We start from the raw sequence: 22,406 nt of genomic DNA on the forward strand, positions 1-22,406 counted from the left end.
CAGTTCAAGCGGCAACACGGGTCATCTCTTCCATTTCAATACAAGTTATAGCGCGAGAAAACATGCATGAACATCAAGAAGGTATTTTGAAAGATACAGAACAACTTACCGAAATGAATCATGTCTCAATCAATGTTTCAACTGCAGAAAGATGTCAATAAAACAGCTTGTGAACAATATGTCACTTAACATATAGAAAGTTATCCAATGTTTACAGTTCGTTAAATAACTCCTTTACAGTAAATTATATATATATTTTTTTTTTAAATTGCCAGCCACCGGCAGTATTTTTGATTATTTTCACAAAAATGTAATGGCCCCCAGAATATTTTGTTGTATGAATATCTGAACAGGCAATATCAAAAGAAAAAACAGAGCCTTTGCTTTTCAACAACAACAAAAACATTTTATTCTAGATTCATGCATTCTTTTTTTAACAACACTTGAATGTGGGCAAGTTTCACAAAAAAAAGCCAAATTTTAAACAAAAAGCTTTTTTAAAGACTACAATGTGCATAAGCAATGCTCTTATCACTTGTTTCTGCTCCTTTTTTGCTTGTGTTTGGATCTGGAGATTCTGTACTCTTTCAAAGATCCATAAGAGCGCCCCCTACTGTATAAGTGAAAACACAGAATGCCAGAAAATTCTGTCAATGATGGGGAAAGAGTTAAGAAAATCAAGGAAAATCAGCAGATATTCTAAATAATTGGCTATCGGTATCTGCAGAGAAATTTAGTATCTGTGCATCTCTATTAATAATCAGTCAAAGGTGAATTGTATCGATTCAGAGATGTAGTTCTAGTGTCTCGGCGCTGTATTTCTGTACAATCACTCCACTCGCTGTGATCATCCTCACCGTTAGGGCAGCACGATTAATTGTATTTTAATCATATTTGAAAAACGCTGTTTGAAAGTTGGTCGGATCGACACAACCAGACACAACAACAAACGTGCAGCCAATCAGCATTAGGGTGCGTATGATGGTGGAGGAGAGAGAACGAGCAAGAGGGAGATTTGAAGAAAGACTGTAGAAAGAGAGATGGCTGAGAGACATTACAAAAGAGAAAAGCTCATAGGAATATCACTGGAAAATGAAGGGTAATGATCAGGAAAGAGCTTTAGGACCCGCGTTAATATTAGAAAAGCTTTCCAGCGCTGGAGAGAGCTAAGCGGGAAGGCCTGAAAATACGTGAGTAACTGGTTTTGAGTGTCACTGTTTATCTGGAGCTGCTGTGCTGTTGGCAACTAACAACAAACTCTTGTTTGTATTGACTCTTGTGTATGCATGTTCATTTTTTGTGCTTTCTTGTCGTTCGTTCATCATCTACGATTTATTTTCCGTGAAGCATTATTTTGTTGCGCTTCTGCTACGATAAATAGACATCCACTCTTGGATTGCATGTGTAACAGAGGCCACCTAGTGAGAGTTGTACAGAGAATGCGGTGTTTACTGTTTAGCGTCCTTGTTAGTGTACCCACCTCGCATACCAATGATCGGGGTTCGAGACCGACTCTGAGTAGGGCAGTTAGGATTTGAGGGTGAGCTTTGGGGTGTTTGTGTTGATTTCAGATATTGACAATGCAACGATTTTGAGAAATAACAGACTGCACCTTTAAATTTCAACATAATTAATATATTATACACTATTATGCGATTTATTCTCAAAATAATTAATATATCATACACTACAGTTAAGCGCAATATGCTGTGACGTCACAATCAAGTTGAATTGTGGGAGCTGCTTGAAGTGTACATCGGAGTAGACTCGCTCCCTCTGTCAAAATTGAGGGGACGAGGAGGGCCTATCCACATAAACTTCCCTTGCCCACTTGACAAAGTGGAACTCACTTCAAAATGGTGGCAGGGATTTCCCCCGAGGGGAAGTGCTTAGGGACGTTCATGAGTGTAAATTGAAAAGCAAAATGGAACGCTCCCTGCTTGAGGTTGCCAGAATGTCAAAAGCTTTAAACCCCCAAACTGAGATTTTTTTTTTCTTTTTTTCTTAAAAAGATACATTTTCTGCTGAGTGTTTTACTCTTTTCAATCTGACCAGATGCACATGCTCTGTCTGGGCTGCAAAAAAAGTGCTGGTGATCCGCTGTTTGCTACTAAATGTGCGAGCGAACCTTCACTGTGACAAACTGTAATAAATCTAAACATGATTCTCTAACATATTGTTCGTGGTTGTGGTTGCTGAATAAATGCACTTACGCAACCTCTGTGCTTCAATACAAAGTATAAATTTATGTAACATTATTAGGAATTATTGGAATTAATATTAAGAATTTCACTGTTTCAGCTTTTAGAGAAGCTTCTTAAAACTACACAGTCGGTTTGCAGTGTTTAGCCAAGATGAAAATAGCTAAAAGAAAAAAATGACGATGGGTATCATTTTTTTGCAGTCTGTCTGAAGGAATGTTCATTTTTGGAGCAATCTGAATCTGTTCAGCAGTGAATCTGAAATTGCTTTACTTATAATATCTAATGTGAACACAAATTACAAAGCACTCTTTTCAAACCATGCATTACTATGGTAAGTAGTGTTCAATTTATTCTAATCAGTACAATTGTAATCAATAAAAATTTAATTGATTTTCCATTTAATGAAGCTAACATAGTTGGTTAAATTAAGTCCATGTGCCACCTACAGACATTGACAGCACCAGAGTTCCCATTCTCCATCTTCATTAGTTTACTGTCTTTGTTTAGCATTTGTCATTGTATTATTAGACATAACTGTTATTGTACTAAATGATATATAAATGTTAGATCTTCTGAAGTGTGCATTGTATCCTGTGTAAACCATGTGGGCATGATAGGTAGATGTATATCGATGGTCAACCCCTACACTTTACTTAGGGCCTTAGTAAACTTTCTGTTCATATAGTTGGACCACCTCCTGAAATGGTCAGCATACCTTAAGGAAATTAGTTTAAATGTAATGGTTAACCTTTTGTTACAAACGCACTGTATACTTTGCAAGGGGCCTCACTTATCACCAACTACATTATCATGAAGTTGTTTTACATATGGTGACATTTGAGTGAGGCTGACGGTAATGATATGAACCTGAATATGGATGGCGTGCCCTTTAAGATTATATCACTGATTTATGACGGCTTAGATGATTGTTCATGTTTTTCTGGCTAGATCCATGCCCTACGTCATATATCTAGCAAGACTCCGGAAATTAATATAAACTGGGTATATAAGGAAGTTTCTCTATACTGTATAAATATGTAGGCCATATGAAATGATTCTGATTTTAAAAGAGAGGCTGGTATTAAAGTAAAAGTTAGTTGACATAGAAGTATTGTCGTCTTTTGATAAAGGAATCGTGACATCATGTTTTATTGGCGGTTTGGATATGGTGAAATCAAAAACTGATGCACAGACCATGATTTTATAAACTCATTCATACATGGACACAAAACATTGTCTGCCTCTCCTCTTCATTCTTTTTCTCACCTTCTTTGTCTCTCCTTCCCTTCTATCCAAAAGCTGTATGTTCATTTGAGTGCTCGTCAAGCTGTTGAGCAGATGTCTTCTCTCTTTTTCTCTCTCACTCACTTACTAGCCTCTCTATCTCTTGCTCTCTCTGTTTCATGTGGTTTGTGGTTTGTCCCAAATTGGAATTGTTTAAAAGCCACAACACAAAGCCCTTTACACCAGGCAAAGCAGAGGAGGGGGGAACAAAGCCAGCGAGAGGGAGAATAAATCAAGAGAGCAGGTGGAGAAGAGTATGTGCCAAATTGCAGACAGGTGCGGCCCAGCCTCGACATAATCGCCATACACTCGCTGTCCTCGCACGTAAAATACTACTAACCACTTGATCAGCGCCGCACTTTCTGACCGCCTGACAAGCCCCCAATGGCATAATCCACCCGTTCAAGTCAGGGGTCAGGGCAGCCACTGTCTGATTAGAGGACGAACAAGGAAACTTCTGTTATTTGTTGATTTTTGGAGTTTTCTCTTCCTATGATTTTTTGACATGATGCCTTTTGGCACTTTTCTTTCAAGTTGGATGTCTTGGAAAAAATATATGATATGAAGCTTTAAAGAGTTATCCCCGAGGTCTCCCGTGTCCCACTATGTCTCAAGAGGAAAGAATGTTTCTTTTTTTTTAAGGTGTTTTAATGAAGCCATTAAAGTCTGCCATTAACAACACTATTGAAACAAATCTATTGAAAGGTGGCGCAGCAACTCCAGTATTGAACAACATGCAGAACACGTTCCATGCACATGTGCGTGCGTATGTGTGTGAACGTATATGCACACATTTCTCTTGAAAGCCTCTAGATCTCATGTTAATTTAATGATTGTTCTAAAAAGCCAGACTGATGATGATGGTGTGAATCTGTGAGTGATCACGATAGCCAAAGCGTGTGTGTGTGTGTGTGTGTATGCATGCATGTTGGTGGGTGGTTGGAGCAGAAATCATCTGGCATGTTTAAAAAAAGTCTCCAAGAACCAAATGACATCTCCAAAATTAAATATTCATCAATAAAAAGTGGGTCAGCTGCTGAGGCAAACTGTTGTATGTGGTAATATCAGTCGTTGTCTCTTTTTAAAGGAATAATTCACACAAAAATTAACATTCTGTCATTACTTGCGTTAAGGTCCTTCCGAACACATACAACTATTTTTTCTTCAGTGGAACACAAAAGAAATTCTGAGGACTGTCCAGTTGCTCTTTACGACGTCCTATGTTGTATCCCATACATAAAATCTTAATTATTTCTTTATTTTTTGACTTGCGCTGGTGTTCTGCATCAAGTCATTCACTATAGGTCTGCTGCCAAATTGCTTAAAGAGGACCTATTATGCTTTTGTACATTTTCAACTTTCTTAGACGTGTAATGTTGCTGTTTGAGCATGAAAATGCACAAAAAAGCACAAAGTCCACACCAAAGGGAGTTGTTCATTAATTGTATAATTAAGCACTGTTTCTGAACTGCCTGAATCATCTTGATTGTAGTCTTAAGTTTTCTTCCGGGAATGTACACGTCACAATATTCATCATTAAAATAATTCCTGCTCAAGGCATATGCAAAATAAAGGGAACAAGGCCTGGTGTAGTTGCATTAGTAACTATATCATATCAAGATCTCTATAAATATAATGTCGATAATGATGATTAGCTCTGGACATTTTCACTTGATAGGATTACCCTTCCAGTCTATAACACAGCATAAATAAACACGACAACAGCCAGCCACGGTGCCGCTCAGTGCCGCTGACAACGCTAAAATGTCTCCGGTTTGGGGTGTGTCTGTTAATCTTTTTTTTTTTTTTCAACATGGCCAATATAATCATCACAGATACAAGTGATTACAGTTGGAAAGAGGCAAGCTTTGTTTCTGATAAACTTTTGTAAACCCAGCCAATATAATCACAATGAAAGTGTCCAAACTGCAATATTTAACATATAACAACTACAAAGCATACAATGCGTAAACAATATGATTTACCCACTAAAATAAACATATTTTTAAATGCTCAAGTATGCACTTCACTATTCTGAACCTCACAGCGATTGGCTGCCGCCAGCGTTTTTCACTTGATATTTGCATAAAGTCAAGAACTACCCAACCTTTCAACGCTTTCTCCAGTCTGCTGTCAATCCCACAATTCACAGCACGAGTGTGAGGCTCAACTTCCATAGGAATAACTGGAAAACACTCGCTCTGATCTGCTTGCTCCGCGCCAATGGACACTAAACCGAACTTGCTTTACCCTCCAAAGCTGAGGAAATTGTTGGGAAAAAAGGTACCACGACGTCAATGTAGCGACGAAGTGCAGATTAAGAGCCGGTTCGCACAGAACACGTTTTTGCGGTGGAAAACACGAGCTAAAGGTCAGTGGAACAAAAAAGCAAGTTCTTGAGACTCGTTTTTAAAAGTTTAACTTTTTTTTACTTGAGTGCCGCGTTCTTAGAACGCAGTGTCATGCACGAGACGCTACAAAAAGACGCAATCGCAATGGATAAATGCATCCGTCTAGCATGTTTACATAGAACTGCACTTTTTACTCAAATTTCTAGAAAAAGCTGCCAGCATTACCAAATTATATAATGTGATAAATATCGATATCAATTTATATGGAAAAAAATATTGTGGTCATATTTTTTTGTCATATCACCCAGCCCTAGCTGTCACCATGTCCAAGAGATCCAGTTTTTTCCACCCTGGATCTAATGCGGTTATGGTAAGGGCTGTGAGATTTCCGAAACGCACTCGAAGCGGTTGATCAATCACACTGATCCATCCGACCAATCAGAACACATTGCGCTTTTCAGAAGGAGGGTCTAAACAGAGCATTACTGACAGCTGCTACAACAATGTAAAATATGTTTTAAAAAATCAGTTATTTTGAACATTCAAGCATGTATGCATTCAAGAAAAAAATGTGTTTAAAACAAATCCTGTATAGAACTTCAGGATGTAAATGTCTATGGATAGATTGTAATAAAATAACATTGTATAGAAAGTTGAACTGTTCTATACTCACAGTAGTATAATCAAAAAGTGATTTGCTCTTTACATTATTGTTACCATATCTGTTGGTCCTATTGTATTACAACCATTACTCATGAATTCATAATGAGACCTCATCTGTGTATATGTATACTGGGATTTCAGTGTTACACAAAGGTTAATTTTTCTCTAGTTTAAAGCCAGCTCTAGTGACTCACGCAACAAACATGAGAATGAGAAGGATGAATATGGAGGAAAATGTATCAGAGAAGAGAAATAATGAGAGAACAATTTAGGAAAAACAAAAATAGGAGCGAGAAAGAGGGACATTCTTTCTTCTGTGCGCTTGATGAGCCAAGCCTTTTGTTTGAAGCTGTCATGGTTTGCATACAACACAGCACAACACACACGCTGAGACGTGTAATCCTTGAAAAATATGTGGAGGCCTCTGTGATCTCTTGCTTACATGTTTCCCGTCTTAAGTTAGGGATAAATATTTGTGATGTATGCGTACGAGTCTGTGAGTGTTGTCCAAGCCGCAAGAGTTTGTTACCGGTGACCAGGCCCACATGGGCTCTGTGCAGATTTACACAGACTTTTGACAAAAGCTTGACGCATTCCTCACCCCTTTGATGTTTGTTAATTAAATATTTTGGCTAATATGATTATGCTTTCAGCTACCTACCAGTATGAGTGTAGTACATTTTAAATGCATTCTGCAGAATTCCTAAATTTTACTCCAAAGTAGCCTTTGGGTTCAGTCTGGGCACACAGACACAGATTACACTGTCTCGTGTCATTTGTTGGGGGCAAAGTGAGTGTGACTATGGTTAAGTGGTTGGTAAAGAGCAAATCTGTTAGTGTAGACTGGCGTGTGTGTGTACATTTGTAATAGTCTGTATTAGCATATGTGCATGTTTGTATACTATGGCGTGTGTAGTTTTGTGGTGTGTTATTGATTCAGCTTGTAAAGAAACCGACCATGTACCCACTACCCAGAGAGGTTTAGATGGGGCTGAGAGGTGAAAACTAACAGATGACAGAACCGACTTCTTTGAGCTGTCCTTGATTCTCTCTCTCTCTCTCTCTCTCTCTCTCTCTCTCTCTCTCTCTCTCTCTCTCTCTCTCTCTCTCTCTCTCTCTCTCTCTCTCTCTCTTCCTTTGCAGCTGTTCCTTTTTCTGTTGTATTCTGTTCATCAGATGGTATTAATCCTTCCAAACACTCGAGACCCTTCAGACAAACGGGAACGCCTCACTTTACAAACCACTTATGGCACCAGACACACGACCCTTAGAGTATGAGTTTGTGAGCGAGAGAGATAGAGAGGAAATGGAGCAGGGTCTGGTTTTAGTTAAGAGGGCAAATACTTATATGCAAGCACATACAAACTCGTATGCACACACTTATGGTCACTAGAACAGTTGTTGCTTAGCTACAATGATGACAGGCAGAAATAGCTTGACTGCACAACATGGATGAGACAAAGTTATCGGGCGAAATGGGCATGTGACTACACACACGCACTCGTTTGCAGTTTTGTTGAAAGGTTGATCACTTGCCATCTCTAGATATCAAACTAATGTGCCAATGCTTAGGAGAAGGACACATTTTAGCCATTTCCATGGCATTTATCCAGCAATGAGTGACAAACTAACCCAATCTGAGAGACTGCGTATTGCGTAAGGCTGCTAGTTGAACCTGTCACATTTCTAGATTCACATTTAGATTCTGTCTTCACTCTAGGGTTGCTCATGATCTGATGTTTTACGGGTGTTCACACATAAACCTCACTGGGATGGTTCTTTGTGAAAGTCTTGTCTAATGTCATGGCCTGATCTGATTGCAACCTCTGGAGCACATGCTGCTCTCATTTGGCAATATTCATGGGAGGGTGTAGCAGTTTTTAGAGGTTGCTCAAGTTTAGCGGAGGTCTCAGAGGATTCCATTACGAGCTCTGTATATAGAAGCAGGAGCAGGGATGACTGCTTCTACAGTGCGTTTAGTCAAAAAGATTCCAGATCTCACATTGAACTCGATTTTAAATGTACCGGTACAAGTTAACTAGGTATGCACAACTTTAACTATTCGATTTCTTAAGATCCCGAATGCACCCAAAGACTGTATTGATTCTGATCAAGCTCATGTTTGAACTGGGCCTCAAAGCATGTATTTACAATTTTAAAATGAGTGATTTAAAAAATTAATTATTCAAATATGAATACAATCTGGATCTGGATGCTCCGCAAGATCTTACGTAAGACCAATTCACATGGCTCAGACAGACACGACCAACGGTGACAGTCACCTATTACAGTACGTCACTTCTCAGACATTTCAGACAACACCAACAGATGCAGACAAAGGTAACGCACTGATCCAACCAAACCCGACAAAGTGTCTATTGCCATTGGTCAGTGTCTGTTGGTGCAGTGTGAATTAGCCTTTAGAATAAACTAGAAGTGTTTCTCATTCCACACCACAGGTTAAAAATATAATAAAGAATGCAAATTTCATTTTGTTTTTGTGTGTATTGTAAAATATATGTACAAAATTATTATATTTATATAATTATTATATAGAATTAGTTTTATTATTATTATTATTATGGAAACAATTGTATTGCTTTAGATGACTTGGAATATAGCTTGACACTTCTGGTTCTCATTCAACTATGTAAAAAAGATGCCAGGACTTTGAGCAAAATAACGTGCATGTGAGGGTGAGAAACAAATAACAAAATGTGCATTTTTGTGCAGGGCTGCATGATATGCCCAGACAATCTTAACTGCAAGTGAAATGCAATATGATACGAAGGAGAGAGTGTGTCTGATACACTGGAACCAATAGGCTATTGACACACATCTGTGTTTTGTTTTGCATAAATATGGAATGCATTAATCATGTTTTTTCACTGATGTTGCTACGCATTTCCTGTATTTATTTGAAATTGTGTTAGTTGATCAGATTGGATTGGGAGGAAAAGTTGTACATTTTGTAAGTCAACCCATAACTTGTGGTTTTGGCAATTTAATAACTACAGTAGGTAACGATTATGAGCCTTTGTTGCAGTTTTCAGTTCAGTGCAAAAGCCATAAATATATTTGAATATTTCTTTCATCACTACTTAAAAGCTGTCCCGGGCATAATATACAACTCCAAGATTGCCTTCCTGTAAACACTGTGGCTTTGTGACGCTTTCAGACAGTGCTCTGGCTCAACCAATGGAGTGACTTTGGTGCAGGCTACCATCGAAAATGGTGGCGGGGCTATTTTTTCTGTTCGGTTTGGTGACGTCAACTGTGCAGAATTACAATTTTTGGATATGGTTTGTATAATAAGGAAAATTAGGACCAAGCCATTAGTTCTCAATCAGCTCTATTTTACTTTGTAACAGTATTTGCAGAACCACACATTTCTGCTGTGTTATTTTTTTTAAAAACAACAGACTTCTTCAAATTGGATATTGGTCTGTTGACTGTAATAGAGGGCATAATGGCTGTTCCTCTCATTCCTTTGTTACTGTGTTATGAACTCTGATGTTTGGTTGGCCACAACTAGCCCAGTAATACATCTTTTGTGTGGTTTGTTTTGCTGTACTGTACGAGAATGCTCTGTGAGAGTGTGTAATGCGAGTAAATGTATATTTATTTCCAACAATATCAGTGGAACCCAAAGCATCCGTCTTCTCGTGTTTGTGTGTGTGTGTGTGTGTGTGAATTTGAGTAAGATGGGTGTTTTTCAGAAACGGCAGCTATGTCAGTTTGTTGACTACATCATCAAAACAGCTCTTTACATCTTTCAGTCTCTTTCTGTCTCTTTATCTCTCCACCTCTTGCATCTGTCCTCTGAATCATAAGAGTTGCTGCTGAACAAAGCTCTAATTGGGGTTGTGTGTTTTCATAGCCTTTGTTTAATGTATTTGGTGTTTTTTCTTGTCAGAAACTGATCTTCTGCCCAGGCCAGAGATAGTGTATGCGCCTAAGTGTGAATGTGAGCTTTTAAAGCGCAGCGATTCACTTCAGAAGCATACTGTTCGTTGGTGTGTTGTTTAATGTTTAGGATGTTAAAGCTTGGACTGAACTATGTGTGTGTGTGTGTGTGTGTGTGTGTGTAGGAGAGTGAAGCTACAGGATTTCCTCAGATCAATATTTTATTGGTAAATCTATGCCAGTATTTACCTCACCGCTTCTCAAAGGTGGCACATCTCCATGGCTGAATACAGCCCCATGGCAAAAGTAGTCATGTTTTGCCAAATTTTCCTGATAAATGCATATGCCACAAAATAATGTCAGCAAAATGCATCTTTCTTTCAAGTTGTCCTTGCAGGCCATGCATAATAATTAACAACACAAAAGTCTGTCATTCGATTGACAGACAAATGACTCTTATGAACTGATTATTTTTAGTGTATCAAAAGCATACAGCACAACCAGTGAAGTCTGATTCATGAACAAATGACTCTTTTAAGCTGATCCTCTTGATAAATTATTCAGAATGACTCACAAACTTAGGAGTTACTGTTTTAATTAGTCTGACGAATCCTTCTCTACTTTGGAATTGAAATCTAATCGAATCAAGAGATTGTGAATCCAAATTGAATCCGGAAATTTGTATTGATACCCAGCCTTAAAATATACTTCACCCTAAAATCAGCAGAATGTATATATTGAATGAAAAATGGAGCATATTTTTTTGTTTAATCTATTGTAACTTTTTTTTTTATCAGTCTATGTTCTGATGTGATCTGATAGCATCTTACCAACTTTTCTTTTGTGTCAAGCTATCATCGCCATGTCCATGACACATTTATAGTGATCATCAGCCTGCATTGGAGATTAGTGTTTTTTTATATTTTATTTTATTATTTGCATGATGGAATGATGATATAATGTTTTTTTTCTCCCGTGGGATGTAACATGAAATAGAGCAATAATAGATGAAAAGACAGAGCGAAATGAATCCAACACTAACAGCAATATCAAAGCAGGAACACATGCTTTGATCAGCTTCAACACTGAAATCTGCAGACCGAAGGTCATCAGAAGGTTGTCTTGTGTTTCCATTTTTGTACATCTATCCAGATTTCTCCAAAGGTTTGCTCATAGTTTGGATTTCAAACCTATGAATAAAATCATATTAATAGACTATCTGGTTATTTTATCTTCATAATGATAATAAGAGTGTTCCTCCTGGAGGAAGACAAGGTGACATGAGGATATAACGGGAGAGGAGAAGGGCCTATTGATGAAGAGTTTATCACTCTTTGCATCTTTTGTGCATGTGTGTATGTGTGTGTTTGTGAGTGTGTATGCACATCTCAGCCAGTGTTGGTCCCAGATGGGCTCCAGCTGTACGAGGAAAAAGCCACATCCAGCTGTCCGTGCTGTGTGTGTGTGTGTGTGTGTGTGTGTTACACTGGCCTCTAACTGGAGAAACTCACCGCTTATGAGGTGAGAACATGTTGAGACCACTGTCACATAAGGTCTGGCACTTTTCCTTTATGTGCTTCTTTTACAAATCTGCCAGCCATTTAACCATTGTGGTAATCGTTATAATAAGCCATTGTAACCATTGTTAGCATATTGAGAAATGACATACTCGCATGTTCAGGCCACACGTTATAAGATGGACATGTGTGCTTTACTTTAAAAGTCGTCCTGCACCAAACTCAAGTCCACATTCATATCAGGTCAAACACCGCTCTGACCTGCCAGTCAGTATCGTGTGCTCGGAAAGACACTTTGTGTTTGTGTGTGTTTGAGAAAATATAACTCTTGCCAGAGAACATTTGATTTCTGATGTGCTCTTTAGCCAAAGAAAGCAGAGCTGTAATCAGATTGCCACGGTAAAAAGATCCCTCCGCTGAGGGAGTGACATCATTAACTCTCACTCTCATTCGCAACCTGACAAACTGTTCGACAACTTTGGCATACTTTGCTCAAACTCTAGAGCCCTTTCTTTTAAACCCTTTTAGAACTTCATTGAACTTGTTTAAAGCCATTTGCTTTACGTAAGTGAACCGTAACAACATATGATAGCTCTAGATGTAACATAATCACAAAAAAAACAATGTATGTTGTTATTGTGTGTCAAAAATAATGATAAATATTTGTCAAAAGGCATTTGTTTATTCATTATGGTTTTAGGAACTTTTTGACATTGTGGCCCCCAAAAAAATTTAATAAATTAATTTAGGTTTGTCATAATCATTGTATGTATAAATTGCTTTTTGTATGCATTTTTTAATAAATTGATAGATCCGCACAAACCCCCAACCTCTTTTATAATCCTGTCTCAATCCTGTCAGCCTCTCGAAATTAGGCTACATGCCGTGTTTCAGGTGATCTCTGATAAATTGGTCCAGTTTTTGGGATTCCTGTTAAAAAGTGTCCTGATTTACCTGAATTCACGCCTTTCTTACATGCTTTCAGATGGTTATGGTGCTTGGTCTGTTGTTTGTACATTTAAGGCTTGGTTTAACAGACCGTGCTTAGATTAAACCAGTATTCTCCTTAGTTTAATTAGGATGTCTAAGTAGCTTTTATAAATGTACTTTAGAAAAAAACATTACTGGTGTGCATCTTGAGACTAAACAATGGCACTAACATATATTAAGATATGCCAGTGTAAGTTGCTTTCAGTTAAAACAGCTCAAACATGCATTTTAGTCCAGGACTAGGCTTGTCTTTGAAACCGGGGGTAAATGTCCTGGAAGTGCTGGAAGCTTTTGTGCTCATATGAAAAGGGAAGAAGACAGGAGATTCTAGCTATGTCATTTTTATTATTAAACTCTTGGCTTAAATAGCTGCAAATGATTGTCTAATGATGGTAATGACGTGTGATTTATGATTGACCGGTCGTGAGATGGTCTCCCTGGAGCAACGTAGGATTAACTGCCTCTAACAATATTGTAATTGTGATAGAGCTGGCTGTGATCTCAGAAACTCTCCATTTCCTGGAATACATCTTCCAATCTTTCAGCTAGAGGCCCAGATCCTTAACCACTAAACCACCACTGCAGTCTATCAGATTCTCCAGTCGATTCTAGGCATGTCTCTTTTGTCCACGTCAATGAAACATATTCAAATGTAATGTTATTTGATTACACTCTGATTCAGCTTCACACTTGCATACACATTTCATACACACACTTGAGTGTGTGCGTCTCTGGAGGATTGTATCTCTCAGTAGGAGTTTAATTGTATGATGTCAAGTGAGCTTCATTGGTCCAGGAGGAGTGTGGTCATTCTCAACAATGAGGACATCTGCTCAAAGTGAGTGCTGTCTTGCTCTGTGATTGGGTCATAATGTCAAACTATCGAACATGTTAATCCATCCTGACTTCCTTTCCCTTCTTCTTCTAGAACATTCAGGATTTATCACACCAGCATTTTGTCAACAGATCTCTGCCCATCAGTGTTTAATTTGTGTTAATGGACAATCAACAATATGTGGATGATGGTTTATTGAAATATTTTAATGTCGTTTATTGTACATCTGGTTTTGTGTAGTGGTTGACCATTTGATCTTTCAGGGTTTCACCACTGAAGTGATAATTGATATGATTAGCGAAAAAACAAACTCGTACTGATAAAAACACAATAATTGAGTGCTTTAATAATAGATCTTTTGTTTGGATCCAAGTCTATGTCTTGTTTGGTTGGAGTTGGTTGGTTTAGAAACTTTATGTAATAACCTGTAATAGCCACATATATTTTGGAATTATATGAAAGTGAAAAATGAACATGGAGGGATTTGCATTCACAAGAAGTCTTTGCATACAAGCCAAAATTTTTGCAAACCACCCTGAAACTAATCAAGTCCTACAAAGACAGACAGGAAAAAAAACAGTCAAGTCTGAATCACAGTTTATGGCAATGCAAGCAGCATGAATCTGGCTATAGAGATGTGCACTTTAATTTTTTACCCATATCGTCTCGTCAGTGGCAGTGCAGAGCTGAGTTTGCCAGAAACAGCAAAGACTGCTGAACCTGTATAACACATGAGTCCTTTACATAGGGTAAACATTGACCCACTAGACTTGTACTAGAAGACTTTTTACCCTTTTTCATCCCAATTTGTGTGACTCCGCGGACTGTGCGCTTATAGCAGCGCATGTGCGAGTGGGTTGAGCGCTTTGAAAACAAAATACACTACAAAGTGCCGGACACGTCTTTCTGCGCTCATGGCCAAAGTAGTATACTTTTAAAGGCTCGCACACTCAACTGTGCATGAGACTGAGCTGAACATGGAAAAATGATTTACACCCGACCCGGGCCTTTACTCTTTCATGGGGGTTTATAACTGATTTCATTTTTTTATTGATTTTCAACTGAAAATCATTTTACATCTATAGCTAACTTTCACTTTATGTTCAGTTTGTCTTAGTTATCATGGACTTTTAGTTTGTTTTCATTCACATCTGGTGTTCCTTTGTTTTGATTTTTCTGTTACTAGTTCATTCTGTTAAGGTGCACATCATTAATGATCTTCTTTGAGTCTCTACTTAAGTTCTTCCCTCACAGTCCTTCAGTGTTCGGTCTACGTTACATTTAGTGTGTGTTGCCCCTGCCTGTCTGATTATTATTTTTATTATCCTCATTAAACTTCGTATTGGAACTTTTTTATTCATCTTCATCTGGCTTCCTGCAACCACCCGTGACAACAACATTTTTTTGCACAAGAAATTATTTGCAATTTAAAGTCGATATCTACAGAGCAGTTTTTAGTTGATTAATAATTGTTAATAGTATTTTTGTAATGTACCAAATTATAAGGGTCCCTGAATCATTTACAGCATTAGATGAGAGAGGATTTTTTCCATATGTAAGCAAAATTATATCCAAAATATGCCCCGTTTGAATATTAGAATCAAATTGAAAGCTTGTGAATCAGAATCAAATCAAATATTTAACACTGAGATGTTGCTTTGCTTTAATCCTGAGTTCTGTCACGTTGATGATGCAAACATATAGCATTATGGACCCAGTTAATAACCAAGTGAAAAGTGACCAGCAGGGGCTAAGACACAAATAACAGAATAAGAAGCCCTAATTACATTGTGAGAAGTGTTTAAATGTGAAGATTGTCAGAACAGGTCAACAACAGGTTAAAACTGTTTGCGTAGAGGGAACGTTTTTGGAAGAAAAAAGATTGCCCCTAGTGTTTCAGAAAAACAAGAAAAATGTCAATAAAGTGCAGTGTATTAATGTGACATACACACGCTTTCTTTTGTTGTGCTGTGTTTGTGTTGCGAGTATGTGTGTGTGGTCAGACTGATTAAAAAGGTCGTTTTTCTCTGGCTGTCAGCGGAAAGAATGGAAAATGTCAAAATAAGTATGAGTGGAATAGATGCTACCGTTAGCTCAGACCACACACATACACAACTTCTTCAACACGCAATGTCATACAATTCAAACAGAAATAAATTAGGCCTCATACAGTGTGTACCCTTACTATAAATATTGTTACAGAGCAACACATGTGTATGTGTGAGTCTACATGTGTGTATGTATGAGGGTGTGAGTTTATCTGTCCTCAGTGACAACTGACAAACTAATCACATGCACGTATTCATCAGGCAGCAGCGTTTATCTGTTCACAATCTCATGTTTTACAAGCACAAAGAAATGTACACACATGCGGACACACGTTTGAGGGAAGCAATTTTAGCTTGATGGAGCATTTGACCAATCAGGTTTGTGGGTGGTCGAAAAGATAAATCTCTCTATTGTGTCCTCTGGTGTGTTTTGGTAACACTTTACAATAAGGTTCAAATCGTTCATATTAGTTCTTGTATTTGGTACACTACCACTCAAAAGATTGTAGTCAGTAAGATTTAGTTTTTTATGTTTTTGAAAGTACAGTAAAAACAGTAATAGTGTGAAATTTAAAATAACTGTTTTCTATTGTAATATATTTTAAAATGTAATTGTATTCCTGTGATGTCAAATCTGTATTTTCAGCATCATTACTCCAGTCTTCAGTGTCACATGATCCTTCAGAAATCGACTTGCTGCTGAAGAAACATTTCTTAGAATTATCAATGTTGAAAACAGTTGTGTTGCTTAATATTTTTGTGGAAGCTGTGATGCATGTTTTGAATGTTACTGGATTATATAATGGGTAGAAAGTTCAAAAGAACAGCATTTATTTGAAATCTTTTGTAATATTATAAATGTCTTTACTGTAAGGTTTGTAATGTGTGATACATTTTTTTAGTGAACAACTTTTTTGTAAAGTGTTACCTTATAAATAATACCACTGTGCATCTCTCATGATAATGCTGTAGACAAAGTTTATAATTACGTTAAAGAGAGAAAGAGATTGGTGTGCAGTTAAAAAGGGTACAATGTTTCATTTTGTGTGTGTGTGTGTATAAAAGAGACAGATGAGATGTCTCGCACTAGACTCGAGTTACAAGGTCTAGACTGCACAAATCTATTTCTCACACACACACGTCTTGCTAAATGAGGACATACCATAGACTTCTATTGTTTATATTTAAAGCTAATTATAATTGATGCACACTAACCCAAACCATACGCCTAAAAGAAAACATTTTGCATGTTTAATATTAGAAACACATTATTTAAATCCCATTTAGTTAGGATGGCGACTTGGATGTCCCCAAAGGCCGGTTTTGTCAGATTTGGCTAACTTCAAGGGTCCGTTTGGTCCCTAAAGTACATGTAATTAAACCTGCGTACTCTCTTTCTTTTGTTGCTGATCTTAATTGTAAATAAGCAGATCATTGTAAGCTTGGAGAAATGTTTTCAATCCTCTCTCTCCCTCACTCACACAAGCACACACACACACACACAAACACACACATAGAGACTCTGAGCCAGAACATCATGTCCAAAGGCTGGAACATCCTCTGGCAGGAAGACAGGCATACAGTGTCTGATTTCAAACACACAGTGGATTAAAACACACAGCAAGGTGTTTACAGATCTAAAAGTGTCATCTTACTGGTAAAACACACACAAACTCATGTTCATGCTCGCACGTCAGTGTTTTAGATGGATACGTGAATACACATGACACCCAATGCACTCTGGGGCTGAACTTTGTGAGTTAGTGGCTTCTCTAATCACATAAATAACACAAATTTTACCCAGACACAGCTGCATGACCCTGCTAACCCCACTCAATGAGTCTGTGTGTGTGAATTCAGACTCCTTTCCCTTCAACAATACTGCAATGAAGATGACAATGGCAGTCTAGGTCTTGTAACGTGACTACTGTGAAGCACGACTGACACAGATATGTGCTACTGCAACTGACCCAGAGTTTCTCTTTTCTCAACCTTTCATTCACTGTGTCTAAACATACATGGGAACTCCAGACTGACCTGAAGTATCCTGACCTGATAGTTATCCCTGAATATAGGGTGTGTGTGCGTGTGTGTGTGTGTGTGCGCGTGTGTGTGCGTGTGGCATGCAGAGCTATTACTCTGGTCATATGTGAGATAATGATAAGAAAAGTATTTCCTTTCTAAATAATTCATTATGTTTACGTGATTTTGTGTGTGTTTGTGTGCTAGATCATACAAATGGAATGTCTTACTGCTGTAAATCCACAGGGTTTCTCAACACACACACACACACATTGTTCATTATGTGTTGTCTTTTTAGCAGAGGTGTGTGTATGTGTGTGTGCATGTGTAGTTTAATTTACATGATGACATTTATTTTATGAAGAAGTGGATTAGTTTCATTGATCATGTCTTGGCTCAAACTCAAGCTGGAGTTAAAATGTAAAATGCTTTGAAATGGCTCCATGAATTAATTTTCTTCTTCTGCACTGTATTAAAAAAAACCTTATTCCTTCATCTTCACAGAGCAGATGGAGGGATGAGCACACAAGAGGGCTGGAGAGAGTCATTCATCGTACCAAACGTTCAGGTAAAAAAAACAACTTTTGTTGGTATTCATGAAATTCAGAGCTTATATTGTGTATGTGTGTGTGCGTGTGTGTAAAAAGTATAAAGTCTGTGAGATTGCCAGCGTTTCTCTTTGATGTGGTTTAGAGTTCAGAACGAGATGCATTTCCTTCATTTGATCATGCTACCTCTCACTCTCTCTCTCCCCCCCTCGTTCATTCCTTCCATCTTACTCATTATTGGGCTATGCTGCGCACACCAGTAGTTTATATGTGAAATCCCTCTCCTTTTTCCATTCTACTAGCTTCTAACAAAGCGATATTGCACCTCTCTCTCTCTCTCTTTCTCATTTGCCGACTCCAGCTTTGGTTACCTACTCCGCTTTCCACTGCCATGATTGGCTCCAGTTGGCAGCGGTTTGATTGGCAGGTGGTTTTGGCTTTGATTATGGCTGTGCAGTGACTGGCTCTAATCGGGAGTTCTACTGTTTCAGCTTTTGCACCTGTGTGCGTCATGTGCCAAAGTAAATACCAACACAACACAGATAACATGCATGCATACTACACACAAATGCCATCGCAACCACTGCTAAAGCAGATGTCTGGAGAGCAAGGTTACTGATGACTGATATGATATACAGTATATGATATAAAGCAGTTTAATGTTAACTAACAAGATGTACTTCTTTTAAATGAATGTGTAATGTGGATCAGGAAGGAATTATATTATAAATTATGTGATATAGCTTTATATTTCACATTGGTAGAATGACAATAATAATAATATTTTAAATAATAAAACACATCTTTATTTGGTCCACTTTAGTTGTATTCAACTTTTCATTCAAACAACTACATTAATAATTGTTATATTAATCATTAGTATTATCATACGATACTAATAATAATATTATTTGATTATACTATAATTATATATTGTACATTATTATTATTGTTAGCTGGCTTAAAAGAGCTTGACTATGACTGTCTCTTTTTGCCTGAGATCTTTTCTGAGATAACAGCCTACAAATTAAAATATGGGCTCTTGTATAATATTTAGGCTTCTTTTTTGTGGTGCAGAGGTCAGCAGACAACACTTACTGTAATTGTCCTATTACAAAAAAGAAGTCTGGGAGGAGTTGGTATTGTTTTACCCCCATAAACTGTCATGAACTGCCCCATTTCAGCACTAGACAGTTGTGCTATATTACCTTGTGGTAATGTGACCGCGTGTGAACAGTCAAATGCACTTTTTGGTCAAAATGCCCATCTTGGCAAGTTATCAATATAAACACAAAAGCCAATTATTATCAATATAAACACAAAAGCCAATTATTGTGTTTTAACTGCTATTGAGAATAGAAAAATTGGCTTTACTCTTGTTGTGCATGTCAAAAACACAGTAAGTGTCACGGTTATGGACTTGGATTTTGATGTTCTGTTTTGTTTCCCTTAGTTCCTGTTTTCCTGCTCTGTTTAGTTTTAGTTTCCTTGGTTTCTGATTATTTCCCTGTTTGTTTCTATGGTTACTTGTGATTATCATCTGTGTCTTATTTAGTTCATTGTTATCTCCTGCATATACTTCAGGACAGTTCAGGATTCTAAAACTTTAAGAACTAATGCACGGATCCAAAGACACACATCCGATTTTCTCCCAACTGTTTATTTTCACTACAAGACATAACCGACTGTTTAAGTGAATACTCACAGTTTGATATATTTTTTGTGTGTGTTTGTCCTTTCAAGCACAATCTCAATTCAGCACCCGCACACTGTCTAAGAGGCGCTTCGTGTGAGCACACAGTAAACCTTCTCTTTCACGTCTTCTTGCACTTGAATAGCTTAAAATTGGTTTATTGATTAAATGAGCAAAACGCGTGCAGATGCATGATAAACGGTCAATTCCTTCAACTGTCCCGGGCCATGGTGCAGTCCTGGTGCAGTATTGTATTTTACATTTCTTTGTTTTACCGGCGATTGTCGCTCGACACGGTTTATAAATGGTCTTGTTTTCCTTGACGTGAAATTTATTCATATATCTGTTTTTCTCTTTCTCACAGACATTTTTAAACGTTTTATAAGACATGCAACAAGTATGATATTAACCCGTAAGGTACTTTGCCATTCAAATGTGCACTTTTAACCTCCCTACCATGCAAAGAGATTAATTGTAGGATTTAAAAAAATTCACAAATCGTCCATGCCTAACATTTTCATCTCATTCTTATTTATTGACGAAAAGGTCAATAGATTTCCATTATAGTCTTTGTCGTCAAAAACTGGTTTTAATTTAGTTATCGTCTCATTTTCGTCAGTGACAAAATGTTGTTGATGTCAACTTTGACTTATTTGTCAACTAAATTAACACTGAATTGCACATTAAATTTTCTCACACACACTAGTAGAATGGCACACTCAAGTGTGCCGCAGATGACCTCAGGAAACAATGCCTGTAATATGCTGAGCTGTAAATCTCTGTATATTTGACAGCAGTGTATGGACGTTAATAAATCTCTAACATACTGTTATGTAGACATATAGGATATTGCATACAGCTCAATGTGCATGTTTGAAACTATAGACCTCACTCATCGCCGTGAGCTCATTTTGAAGAGCGTGCACACACATAACTCATGTTAAAGTAGATTTTTACGGCTTAGTTCTAATTCTGTTCCACTAAATTTCCATGAAATGTTGACAACAAATTTTAACTGATTAGATTTTAGTATTAAAACCAAACCATCAGACTGTTTGGCAAGTATGAATGCATGAGTTTCTCCTTCTAGTGCCAAAACTGTGTGGAAGCGTCTGTGTCTACATGCATGATTATTTAATAAGGAAGCCATTTCTAATCCATTCTTGTGATCAAGTCACACTTATTTCTTCCCACTTCTCAGATTCATGGGTCAAAGCACTTGCACATGGACATACACAAACTCACTCACTTTGTGGCCTCATAAACATGCACTTTGTGAATGTACAGCTGGTGTTCGGTGTGTTTGTGTGTGCAGCTGCATGTTTGGTGTGAAATATGGTTCCAATACTGTCTGTCTTTGATGCTAATTTGTTCCATTCATTAAAGACTTTTAACACTCGTTTTTTATTCTCCTATTTAAAACAAACACAGACATACCCACTGTCAAGTAACCCTCCTTTGAAATTCTTTTGACGAACGTGCAAACATGCGCTCGCGCACACATGCAGACCAATCTGTTTTTTTATGGATCTGTTTCTCAACATTAAAAAGCATTTACTACTTTGCATATCATATGATTAAACATTTTCTAAAAGCTTATCTCTGTTGCATCTATATTTGTGTAAAATTAGTCAAAAGTTGCAACTACAAAATGGTACATTTTCCTGATGCTTCTCTGAAGCTCACCGTCACCACCAGAGGGAGCACATTCACTCTGTCAAACAAACATTACATCTGGTAGTCTTTTCATTTAAACATTTTCTGATGAAGAGATTTTTTCGAGTAAAAGTAAGAATTATGTAGATAATAACAAACCGAGGGTTTGTGAAGCGAACTGGAATATTTTGTGAGGGCGAAATTCAATTTATTTGCATGTTTATTTTATCTTAAGCTTTTAAAACCTGGCAACTCTAATACACTTAAGTAAAAAAATTATATGGTTGGCAAAAAAAACAGAACTTCCATGATCACTAGAAATGTACAAAAACATCCATTTTTAAATAAATGGTATGCTTTAACCGATTTAATTCTTAACCGTTTAAAGTTTAAACCATCTGCTTATGTCGTGTTTATTGCACCTGGCAATTGCGGCTGGAACTGAATTGCTGCGGCTGAAACTGAATTTCGGGGGATATGTGAATAAGATGCAAGGTTTGCGCTTGAAATTGCTATCTGCTGAGTTCACTACTGATTGTTTTATAAAGAACACAGGGACTTCTGCAGATCAAGTTCTTTGCATGCTTATTACGCGTGTCATGTTTGGTTTTTGTTGTGCATGTTTGATTTTATATGTGCTTGGTGGTCTTTCTTCCAACTTAAGCTCCCCCTCCCCTTCTGTTGTTTTT

The 22,406-nt window shown here is 37.5% G+C and overlaps 1 protein-coding gene across 3 annotated transcripts in view; it reads left to right on the plus strand.

Annotated features, from left to right (window-relative positions):
* The window catches only part of eda (ectodysplasin A), a 40,859-nt gene that overhangs the window by 12,243 nt on the left and 6,210 nt on the right, over positions 1-22,406 (plus strand). For all 3 annotated transcript variants that reach the window (XM_056237819.1, XM_056237820.1, XM_056237818.1), the window contains exon 2: positions 18,325-18,388. In XM_056237819.1, the coding sequence (XP_056093794.1) occupies positions 18,325-18,388 (64 nt within the window). The remainder of the gene's footprint in view (positions 1-18,324; positions 18,389-22,406) is intronic.

Source organism: Rhinichthys klamathensis, unplaced genomic scaffold, assembly GCF_029890125.1.
Source record: "Rhinichthys klamathensis goyatoka isolate OS25496 unplaced genomic scaffold, OSU_Roscu_1.1 h1tg000501l_1, whole genome shotgun sequence".
In the NCBI taxonomy this organism is placed as follows: domain Eukaryota; kingdom Metazoa; phylum Chordata; class Actinopteri; order Cypriniformes; family Leuciscidae; genus Rhinichthys; species Rhinichthys klamathensis.